This window comes from Myotis daubentonii, chromosome 3, assembly GCF_963259705.1.
Source record: "Myotis daubentonii chromosome 3, mMyoDau2.1, whole genome shotgun sequence".
In the NCBI taxonomy this organism is placed as follows: Eukaryota; Metazoa; Chordata; class Mammalia; order Chiroptera; family Vespertilionidae; genus Myotis; species Myotis daubentonii.
The window spans coordinates 208,869,202-208,880,919 of NC_081842.1; the positions used below are offsets into that span (position 1 = coordinate 208,869,202).

An 11,718-nucleotide genomic window follows, 5' to 3' on the forward strand; every position below is an offset into this window, starting at 1 on the left:
CCGGATCTCCGGGGAGGTCTGGTTGTCCCTCTCCTCCAACTAAACATGATCAAAGCTAACCTGTACTGAACTCTTACTACGTGCCCGACTTTGGGCTAACCTCCCTAATGACACCGTCTCATAAGGACGTACGAAGCGGTAATACTGTCATCCCATTTCACAGTTCAAAGTCACTGAGGCACAGAAAAGCTAAGATGCAGAACCAAGATCTGAACCTTAACTGCTGTGCTTCCTCCTGAGCCCTGAGGTCAGGGACCCTGTTGCTGGTCCCCACCCCCAGGCGTGGAGCCTGTCACCGAGAAGCAGGTTGAAGAAACGAGAGGCCACCGGGAAGCGAGCCGGCAGACTCGGTCCCCTCCTGCTTGGCTCCCCCACAGCTGATCCTCTGGCCCTGGAAGGTGGGGCCCAGATCTCCCTCCACTGCTGTTCACAGCAGCCCCGACCCCAGCATCTTGGGAAGGAGCAACAGAACAGGCCTCGCTGGGAAGCACGGTTTACTGGGCTGGCTGCAGGCCGCAGGACAGTCGGGGTACACCAGACCACGGTGGGGCACTCCCCGGGGGAGGCGCACAATGAGGTAGGTGAGCGAGGGGCAGCTGCCCTGCCTTTTCAGGGGTGAGCCCGGCTGCAGCCCCTCCACCAAAGCTCCCAGGGCAGCTGCCTCAGGCCCTGGGGGATGAGCTCTCAGTGGCCTCTGCCCACCCATCCCTGATTCTCCACCTTCTTCCCCTTGAGGCCGTCTGGCTCCTGAAGAGTCAGCCCAGGAGGCGTGGGGGTAGGCAGCTGGGTCAGGAGGACCAGGCCCCGACCCTGGCTTCCTCCACAGCCTCGTGCAGGGTCCTCAGCACTGACTGAGTGGTAGCTGGCGGTCCTGGTCATCTGGGCTTGGCCGGGGTCCTGGTCAGCCGGGGAGGAGGGGCTGGTGCTCTGCGGACATGGCGGCGTTCCTGTACACCAGGAACTGTATGGAGATCTGGAGGGTCCACGTCAAGGCCTGACCAAGCACAGATGGGCTGGGCCTGCCCCTGGGGACCTGTGGCTCCACCCAGAGCTCCCTCTCCCCCCCCCCCGGCTGGCGGTAGGGCCGGCAATGACCTCCCAGCTTCTGCTCTCACTGCACCTTCCACTCTAAATGCCCTCCCACCCCTCAACCAACTTCCTCCTCCAGGTCCAGCGCCAGGGTCTTCCTCCCTCAGGCAGTCCTCCCTGACTCCAGCCCCAGGAGCTTGCCTCCCCCCCCCCCCCCCCATCCTGGGAGTTTCACCCAGTGGCTGGGGCCATTTGAAGGCACTAAGAGCTTACACTTTGCTTTTGTTGACATTCAGTATCATTTTATATTGGCTCCAGGTGAGGTAAACGTCTCTCAGGGCAGCCAGCAGGGACTCGGCAGATGTGCAAACAAGGGCCATGCTTACTTTCTGCCAAATGCGATCCAAACAAGGCCCCGTTCCGCCGTTCAGCAAACATTTACTGAGCGCTCGCTGTGCTGGGCCGCGCAGCCTTCCGGACACCTTGCCTTCCGCATGGCCCCTGATCTCGGTGAGAGAGTGACGGTCGCCGCCCCCAAGCAGATGCAGACACCGAAGCCCAGAGAGGTTAGGGTTTCCCCGTGTCACACAGCTATGGAGGACCAGAGCCAGAGCTTGGCCCCGTTACTGTGACGAACTCACGTGTCTCTACGTTCCAGCTGGCGCTCCCCTCTGCGGAGCCTTTAACCCTTTTCGGTCCAACGTGGAGGCTGACTCGACGGACCAGGCGCTAGAAGCAGGTCCAACGTCGAGGCTGAGACACGGCAAACCGGTTCAACGTTCAACCCCGTCAATTAATTTGGACCAGACTGTTTGAATTCCCAAAATAAAACTGGACCGCAAAGGGTTAAATCAGGGCAGCCCCCTGGTCACACACTCTTGCGGTTTTTCGCTGGGGCCCTCAGTGTCACTGCAACGAAGTAATGACTTCTAGTCAGTGCATCCTGTCTGCCTCCCCAGAGCTGGAAGCTCCCGGGGGCAAGGCCACCCAGTTCTTGCTCACGACTGGGCCAGTGCCTGGCGGGGTGCATGGCAGACAGGGCTGACCCTGGGTGGATGTGGAAGCCCTGAGCAGGCAGGGGCTGCCGTGCCCACCCCGCCCCACCTGCACGCCCAGAAGGATACGATGGCGTCGAGCAGCAGCACGCCCAGGCTGCCCACGAGCCAGGGCAGGTGGTGCAGCAGGTAGCTGCCCTCGCTCTGGCCCTCCTCCGGGTTCTTGAGCAGCACACTCAGTCCGTACAGCGTGTTCCCCAGCATCACCAGGGCGAACAGCGAGTAGGAGATCCCCTGGGTCGACTTCCGCAGGAACTGGAGGTGAGGGGGTTGCGTCAGAGACCTCAAACAGGGCTCCTGTCACCCTGGGTTGTGCCTGTCCATGTATCCATCTGGCCCGTCACAGTGTGCGTGTAGTCAAAATCTGACTTTTCGCTGTGTGCCCAGTGTCCAACGCCGACAACCCGCTCCAGGGCCCGACTCCTCATCCTCACTCCTGCCACCTCTCCAGGCCCCCTGCCCAGGTCCACAGGAGACTATGGCTGCGCTATGCCTGCTGCCATGACGCCCTGCTCTCCAGCCCCACGCTGACTCTCGTTGCCTCTGCCCACCCATCCCTGATTCTCCACCTTCTCTCCTCTCAGGCCTCTAAGCGCAGCCCCTCGCTGTCACCTGACTTCCTACTTGAGAGTCACACAGGTCACACGGATGCCTGGATGGCAGGCATCATCATGCCCATTTTCCAGAGGCACAAATCGAGGCTTGGAGAATTGGACTAAGTTGCCCAAGCCAACAGTGAGTGTAGACCCCCAGACCTTCTGCTCTGTGCTACTCCTGAACCCAGAGGCCCGCACTGCCAGGCCGGCTCTTCTCTTCCACTCGTCCCTACCCCGCTCAAGGCTCACATTGGTGTGGATCTGAGGCAGCCGGGAGAACAGGTACAGTACGCTGGAGATGGAGCCGATGACAAAACCAATGATCTCCTGCCGAGTGAAGGGCTGAGAAAGCAGAAGGGAGTGCTCAGTGCCTGGCAGGGAGATCCCCAAGCTCCCTCCTAGGGGGCAACCCCCGCCCAGGTGGCCCTGCAGGGAGGGCCCTTGAGGCCAGCCTCCCCGCTCCGCCCTCCCACTCCGTACCCACACCTCACCTTATTGCCCGGCTCCACAGACAGGAGCTTCCGGCCCTGGAAGCCCTCCCTCGGGGCAGCCATAGAGGCAGTGCTGCTCAGCAGCGGGGTGGCACACACCAGTCCCAGGGTGAACAAGAGCAAGGAGTTGATGGGGGCAGACACTGGACAGGAGGCAGGAGGGAAGCCGAAGTTAGATATCTGAGTGGCAGCAAACGGATCGGAGTCATGGCCTTGCCCCACGGTGGCTGTGTGACCTTGGGCAAGTGACCTAACCCCTCTGAGCTTTAACTCCTCATCTGTAGAATGGGCGCAATAACACTAACCTTCCCCTGGAGTTGTAAAATTAATACGATGACAGCAGTAGGGTCCCGGGGGGGGGGTATCAAAAGCAGTGCCTCGGGCCGCATCTCACAGCCCTCGCTCTGACCTCAGAGGCAGCGATGGCCTGTGAGCCCTGTGCCTGTTTCCCCGGCTCCAAGCCCAGGGCCAGGCACAGAGGAGAAGCTGAAGCCATGTTTGCTGAATAGGAGTTTGAGTGAAGGGGAGCCCTGTGGTCCTGCCGGATGTGCTCACTGCCCTTGGGCCCTATCTAGGCCGATCAGGGCTCGGGCTTTCAGATAAGGCCTGAGGAAGCCTTTCGGAGGGTTATCACCGGCAATAGGACAGCTGCTTCCTCTCACACTCCCGGCTGCCCTTGCGTGCCCGACACGGAGGGACCACCGCACTCACACGGAGAGGGGCGATTCTTAAACTTGTAGTGGAAGTAAAGGGACAGCATCACCAGGTCTGCCAGGACGTAATACACCGCCGTGTAGGTCTGCAAGAGAAGCAGGGGCGCTGGCTCAGTCCCAGGCTCTGGGGACCGCACCCCGACACTGGGCAGCACTCTCACACCCCAGCCGGGTGACCCTGAGCAAGAGAGTCACCTCCCTGAGCTCTGGCTGCTCACCTGGAAAGCGGGAGCGCAGTGCCTACCTGGCACCACTAGAGAGCAGGTGGGCTAAGTGTTGGACCCGGGCAGACGGAGGGACGGGGGTGGGGGGTGGGGGGTGGGGGGGGGCTAGCTCCCCTTGTCAGGACCAAGTGATGGCTCCTGGGCCTCTCCGGGGAAAACTTTCCTCCTCCAGCCCCACCCCCACCCCCCACCCCCAGCTCCATCAGTATCAGAGCCTCCCAGGCTCTGGTGATCCTCTGGTTTGATGCGGTCATTTTACAGATGGGGAAACTGAGGCCCAGAGAAGGAGGGTGACCAGCCCATTGCCATACTGCGTGGCAGGGCCCAGGGCTGTCTCTGCAGCACGGGCCCTCATAAGATGGAACAACCGGTCAGGATTCTGGAGCTCGGGCCTCTCCCGTGGGTGCCCCCAACGCCTCTGCCATGCTATCCTAGGCAGCCCACCTGCCCGGGGCCGGCCCACCTGCAGGGGCAGCTGGTCAGCAAGGAAAGAGCCGATGAGGTTGCAGGAGTCTCCGCCAATCCAGCCCAGGAGAAACCACAGGGACAGGGCCTGGTCCATGTTGCCCGTCTTGCAGGCCTTGATGTACTGCCTGTGGCAGAGAAGGAGATGCATGCTCAGGGGCCGAGGGCTGTGACATCGCCTCGGAGGGCCAACCAGGGAACGGCCCCCAGATGAGACCACCACAGGGTGGGGGGCAGGGGCGGCAGAGGCAAAGGTCACTGGGAGCCCCATTTTGCCCATTGGGGGTTTTTACTGGGGAGAATCCCTGCCCACCCAGGGACTCAATGGGATGCGCATCTTCTCAGACAGACCACGGCATTACTCACGCTCCTCCAAGCACCCTGGGGACCTAGAAGCTTTCTTCTACGAAGCGGGTAGGGAGTTTGGAAAAAGGATAGTGGTGGTGGCAGCAAGCCCACGGCCCGGGCATGGCCGCTGCCCTATCTCCAGGACGGGCGGCGATAAGATGATGGGCAACCACAGCCCGCTATCTTCCAGGGGCAGGGCTGTGGCTCCTGCTCTCCAGTACAAACACTGGGGCAGTCAGCACCTTGGCTCTTTCCCAGGGGTCCCTGGGACTTGCGACCCTTTCTTTGGACCTCTGGCCAGGTATCAGGCATGGTTCTGAGCCCTTCGTGTGTACAGACTCACTCGGTCCTCACAGTCCCCCACGTCCAGGTGTATTCTGAGGACCCTCCTCACTGCGGGCTGAGGAGGTGCGCAGCTGGGAGTCTGGGAGTAGGATTCACACCCAGACCCCGGGGCTCCCGTCTCGCTCCACCCGGACTGCTTTCTCCTTTGCGTTCTTCGTTTGCAGATGGCTCGCCCACCTCCTTCTCTGTCACTGCTCAGGACATAGTTCCTTTCCGAGGCCTTCCTTGGCCTGAGCTCGCCAGCACCCTTGTGACACGTGGCACCCTGGTGCCTCCTGGACTCAAGCTTCCTGAGGGCGAGGACAGGGCCCAGCACAGGCCTGGCTGAGGAGGCCCTTAATTAAGGTTTATGCCGTGTCCCGTTTAGCTCCTTCAGGATACTGTGACCTGACCTATCTCCAGAAATTGCAAGTCACACCCAGGATAGGCCAGGGCCTAAAGAGGAGCAGGAAGGTGGCTGCCCTTCCCGCCATCACATGGGGCTCCCCTAGGCCTTCGACCCCCCTCAGTGGATAATCAGCCAGACCCAGGCAGAGCCAGCATTACGCCAGGGCCGGAAGGGGAAGCCTCAGCCAGCTCCTCTGATAGTTCTGGGGAAGCTCTGTCCTCACTACAGGGAGTCTCTCTCCCTCGGCCTCCATCAGTCACCCAGACCTGTCCACTCTGCCTCCTGAGGGCCTCTCCAGTGGGCCCTGACATCACCGCTTGCTGGATGGCCTACTCTCCCCAGCCCTCCCCTGTGACTCCCAGGGTGTCGTCTAAAGGGAAGCCCTGCAAAGACCAGGGCAGTCTCTATTTTATTTTCTTGCATCATACCTAGTGCCGAACTTCTGTGCTTCAAAGGATACCAAGAAAGTGAAAAGACAAACCACAGAATGGGAGAAAATATTTGCAAGTCATATGAAAGTGGATGGAAAAGGGGTTCTACGGGAAGTAATCTGACAGGGTGATCTGATCATAGTCCTCTAACTGGGTAGGTCATGATGGGTGTTATGCGCCAGGCATATGAATTCTTAAGTAAAAAGTTTATCTTTGCCTGAAGCAAGCCGTGTGTGTGTGTGTGTGTGTGTGTGTGTGTACGGTAGGTTAACATACCTTTGAAATAACCACCCTCATCAGAGCACAATCATGTTAACCACTCTGTATTCCAATCCCCGGGGCTTGCTTTCTCCCACCTTCTTATAGTCTTCCTTACACCCCCCCCCCCCCCTTAATTTCAGATGCTTAAAAAAACCCCGCAAAACTGCCATTCTGCGGAGCATCTGAGATCTTGTTTCCTGGCAATTATCATCAGTTTGGCTCAGTAAACTCCTATAAAAACTCTCTACAGTTTTGGACATTCTTATGTCGACACAGACAATATAAAGAACTCTTACAACTCAACAATAAAAAGACAAAAATCCAATGATAAATGAGCAAAGGAGCTGAACAGAGACCTCTTACCAAAGAAGATAATCAGCTGCCAATAAGACATGAAAGCCACTTAACATCACCAGCCACCAGGAAAATACAAATCAAAACTACCACTTCCCACCCACTGGGGTGGCTACAATAGATCGGAAATGCCAAGGATGAGGATTTGGAGAAATTGGAACCCTCATGCACTGCTGGTGGGACTGTGAAATGGCGTGCCGGCTTTGGAAAGTAGCCTGGTAGTTCTCAAGGGATTAAACCCAGTCCTGCCACCCTGACGCTACTCACGGGAAAGTGGACGCTGCGAAGCAGAGAATGGAGATCAAGCCCAGGCCCACACTGGCCTCGTCCCAGCCGTCCTGGGCACATTCACCAAACACGTCCCATATCCACTGGGAGCCATTGGGGCAGCTGGAGAAGTTGCCGGAGCCCAGTTTCTTCCAGACCATGCTGCGAGGGCGGGAGGGAGGGTGCTGGTGCGCTGAGGCAGGCGAGGGCTCTACAGGGAGAGAGAGGGGGCTTTAGCCTTGGAAGGTTGGGGTGCTGGTCATGGTACCCCCAACCTAAGCTGATCCCAGCTTATCACCTGACACCGACTGAGCCCCTGGACCACAGGACACCATCAGCCTAAGCCCGTGGTCGGCAAACCGACCAAAATACCACGTGCAGGCGCACACGTACAGTGCGATTGAAACTTCGTGGCCCATGCGCAGAAGTCGGTATTTTGTGGAAGAGCCACATGTGGCTTGCGAGCCGCAGTTTGCCGACCAGTGGCCTAAGCAAACCCGAGTCAACCACGTGTGCAGGGAGCGCTGGACCTACAGTCAGGGCGAGTGCCTTCACATCCCACCGTCACCCTCATTAATGCTGCAACTGTGCCCCAGTTCCCTCAGCTGTAAACTGGGTGATGACAGCGCCTCCCTCATACATGGTGAGGCCCAGTGAGCTCATAAATACAGTGTGGAGAGCCTGGCCCCCAGCAGGTCACTTTGGTTGTAACTCCTGAATGTTCAGACTGTTTCCAATCTTCTGTTATTGTAAATTACGCTGTGAGGGTACCTGAGATCGGGCCCATGGACTAGGCTTGTCACCGGCATTGATTGGTCTGTGGGCGAAATGAAAGGGGTTTCTGTGGAAAGTACCTCACGGGGTGATCTGATCATAAATTCCTAACTGGGCAGGTCACGGTGGGTAGGTAGTCAGCCCAGGCATATCACTTCTTTAGTGAAAGGTTTTAAGCCCTGTCCATTGTTCTTGGGTTAAAACGCCACTGAAATGCTGGAAATAATAACACTCCAGGCATAACCACCCTCAAGAAAGCACAGAATCCTATAATCTACTTTCTCCTTAATCTCCAATGCATGAAACAAGCTGCCAAACTGTCCTTCTCCAGAGCGTTTGAGCTCTTGCTCTCAGGCACATGTTGTCAGTTTGTTTCAAGTAAACGCTTTAGAAACATTCTCTGCAGGCTGGCACGTTTCTTCCATCACAAGTCAGATGAGGCAGGTGAACCCCGAGGTTGCACAGGTGGCTGGGATGCAAGCCATCTTCTCCCAGGAGCTCACCTGTGCGGAATGCCTGCTGGCAAGGCGCCCATGCCACCTCCCCATTCTCACCACTGCCAATGCCAGAAGATGGCTGGCTCCGGGGCAGGCCCCTCCCGGTGCCTGCACAGTGACGAGAGCAGTCCCTGCTTGTGTGACAACCCCAGGGAAAGGGGAGCAGGCGGATCCCCACCAGGGAGAGTCGCCACAGCCCCATTGCTGAGCTCTTTGCCAGCTCTGTGCTGATTGCCTGCCTGCATATATGCCTCTTGTCCTCCTCGCAGCTCTATGAAGTAGAGGAGCCAGGGAAGTGGCTTGCCAGGGCCTCCCAGCCAGGAAGTGGCAGAGCCATGAGTCAAAGCCAGGAGGAGCAGGACCCAAACCCCTGCCCAGAGCCACCGTGCCACACAGCCTCAGGCGCTCTGTCCCTGGGCGGGGCGGAACCCGCCTGTAGCCTGGCTTCCCTGCCCGCTTCTGCGCAGACGCAAGGCAGGCTTCCCCTTTTCTCCCTGCTGGGAGGGGTTTTCTCACGAGTGGGCAGTGGGCGCGAGGCTCCTCCAGCTCCCTCTAGTTCCTAGTCCTGTCAGGAGGCCTGGGCTCCTCCTCAAGCGATGCCCCGTGCCACAGACTGAACACTGATGTCTTCTAAAATTCAACCGACCCCCCAGTGTGATGGCATTAAGAAGTGGGGCCTTTGGGAAGTGCTCAGGTCAGCAGGGCGGAGCCCTTATGAGTGGGATTACTGCCTTCTGAGAGAGAGGGGAGAGAACTCTCTCTTCCTCTCTGCCATGTGAGGACACGGTGAGAAGACAGCCATCTATGCCTGGGAAGCGGACCCTCAACAGACATTGGATCTGCTGGCACCAAATGGACCTGTGTTGTTATAAGCCACGGCAGCGGCAATGGACTGTCATCGGGACTGGACCCTGGAACTGCTGAGGTCACAGCTGAGAAGGCACAGGAAGCGAGTCAGCTTCTCTAGGAAGCTCTAGGCTCTCAGCCCTAATGTGACCAGCAGTGGGCAGAGGCCTCGGAACCGGGACAGGGACACCTCAGGCCACTGTCTGCCCGGCTCACTGCAGCATCGCCAGGGCCCAGTGGGCATGGCTGAAAGCCTTTTCCTGTACCCTGGTGACCCACCTGGATGACTTTTAGCACAGCTGATGCTGCTGGCGTTTCCCTGATGTCCTGCCCCCAGCACCAAAGGCGTTTCAAATCAAGTCCTTTTGCTCCCCAGCCACCCCCGAATTGGACTGCCCCCACCCTCCTCTTATAGATCCCAAACATGCCATTGCTGTTCATCACGTTAGGACATTGCCATCCTCGGCACTTACCTGAGAGCTGGGGAGTGCTGTCCCCATTTAAGGGCGAGTGGCTTTGGACAAGCACGTAACCTGTCCGAGCCTGTTCAGAACAGGATAAGAGCCGCCCTCCTTGGGCTGTTGTGCAGATGAGATGCACATGCAGGCTAAGCCAGGGCCCGACAGTGCCGGCGGTGACGGTTCTGTGGGTGAGAGTCCAGCGACCCTGAGGCCACTCTCACTCCCTCTTTGCATCAGGTTGGGAAGAAATGAGGTGGACACATGCCCAGTGAGGGAGGAAGGGGTCCTGAGGAATGTACCTGGCTCACAGGGCCCAGGGCATAGGTGGGGGGTCCCCAGTCCATGCACAAGAGCCCTGAACAGAAAGGGCCTTCCTCTGAGGACCGCTGTGCAGAGGGCCTGTCACCCCTAGGTTCTGACTCAAGCAGGGAACCAGTGTGGCCCAGGCCTGGCTTGTGGAAACGGGCCCACCTAGTCACGCAGCACCGAGGGAACGGATGTGCGGAGTTGCAATCAAGCTTGATGGCATCCGTAGGATTGACAAGGACCACAGCTGGGGTGCCTTAGGATCAAGGAGGGCACATGATCAAAATTCAGGATCAGTATGTCTGGGTTGGGGATCAGGGACCTTGGGTTTAAGAGGCTCCCCCAGCTGATTCTGATGCCCGTGGCCACAGAGGAAGGCTGCGCTGGAGAAGGCATCTCCTGCTACACCCAGCTCCTCTCCCAGCTCGTAGCTGAGTCAAGGAAATGCTTTCCACTGAAGCTGCTCAAGGGAACTTCACCTACCAGATCAAGTCCAGATCCCAAGGTACTTTGAGAACTGCCCTCCCCTTATCTCCTGTCCGTGCCCAGGTCTTCAATAGTCATTCTCCAGGCTTATTTCTGCACATGCTGTCCCATCCCCTAGGGCTGTCCTCCCCATGAAGGGCCTGGTAGGGATACTAAGATCAAGCTATCAATTGTCCTCTCCAAGGGCTGGCTGGACAACACCCGCCACCTCTTCCTCTCCCCTCACCCACAAACCTGCAGAAAGCTTCCGACTCGCCTCAGCGATCATGACTCTTTAAGCCCAATCCTCCCCTCCCACCTAACTGTAAACTTAGGAGTCCACACATCCCAGCTGCGCAGTCGAAATATGGAGAGAGGATGGGAGGAAGAGAAACAAGACAAGATCTTGTTACGAGCTCAGATGGCCGAAGGATGAGGAGAAGGCACTCCACTCTAGAACTGACCCGCCCGATGCCTACAATACCTAACTCTTGGGCAGGTGATGCAGCCTTAGAGTTCCAACCTGAGAACTTGGAACGTGCAAGTACCCACCTCCCTGGCTGCCTGCAGTTACCTGGGGTAACCCAGGCCACGCGAGGAAAACGGTGCCTGGCACCGGTTAAACACTCAGTGGTAATAGCCATGGATGGTGACTATTACTCCGTTCTGGCTGCAGTGCTCGCCCAAGCCCCCTACAGGGCCCCTGGCACACGGCAGCCTTCAGCAAGGGCTGAATGGACAAGACTGGCGCCAACCCTCACACTTTCAAATCCAGCCTCCCACTCCGAAACCTGCCCTGGGCATGGGGTGGGGAGCGCGCAATCAGTGCTCCCTGCAGACCTGGGGAGTACGGAGAGGGGAGGAGCGTCCCGGCCGTGGATACCACCCACTCCAGGCCGCCTGGTTCTGGGCCAACTCGTGACTCAGCCCAGCGCCGGCCGCCTGTTTGGCGGGGATAATGACAGGGCAGCCGCTGGGGTCAGCGCTCCATCGCCGCGAGGCCCCCTCCCCTGGCCCACCCAGGGGAAAACGAAGCTATCAGAATCCGGGACCCAGGCCCCAAACCCTGGCCAGGCCCGTCCGAGAGGCCACGCTGGTCGCCCCAATGGAGGGGGACACGGCCCCCGAGAGCCACCCAGTGCCGGCTGAGATCCTCACCTGGGATCTTGCGCTCCAAAGGAGAGGACGGGGGCTCCGGGCCGGCCCGGCGGCTGGAGGGGGCGCCGTGAAGATGTGGCAGGGAGGCACCAGAGCCTCGACCCGCAGCCTTCGTCCCTGCCCCCGGCCCCAAACCGGCTTCCCTCGTCCCGATCCGCCGCCCCGCCGGGTTTCTGGGCTTCTGGGTTCTGCCTCCACTGCCTGGTCAGCTGACCCGAGGCGCCGCCCCGCCCCCGAGCCCAGG

At 58.9% G+C, this 11,718-nt stretch overlaps 1 protein-coding gene across 3 annotated transcripts; it reads right to left on the bottom strand.

The window, feature by feature from the left end:
- Window positions 1–273: 273 nt before the first annotated feature.
- On the bottom strand, window positions 274–11,664 carry SLC66A1 (solute carrier family 66 member 1). Of its 3 annotated transcripts, XM_059691017.1 has the most exons (8): window positions 11,475–11,664; window positions 6,968–7,178; window positions 4,572–4,701; window positions 3,883–3,970; window positions 3,172–3,314; window positions 2,930–3,022; window positions 2,154–2,339; window positions 274–973 (listed from the first exon to the last, which is right to left on the bottom strand). In XM_059691017.1, exons 2-8 carry the CDS (start codon window positions 7,126–7,128, stop codon window positions 902–904), a joined length of 873 nt encoding a protein of 290 aa, XP_059547000.1. In that variant the 5' UTR covers window positions 7,129–7,178; window positions 11,475–11,664; the 3' UTR covers window positions 274–901. The 3 variants fall into 3 exon arrangements, with proteins under 3 accessions (XP_059547000.1, XP_059547001.1, XP_059547002.1); XM_059691018.1 differs by lacking the exon at window positions 6,968–7,178; XM_059691019.1 differs by lacking the exons at window positions 4,572–4,701; window positions 11,475–11,664 and having other exon boundaries at window positions 6,968–7,174.
- Between the last annotated feature and the right edge of the window lie 54 nt (window positions 11,665–11,718).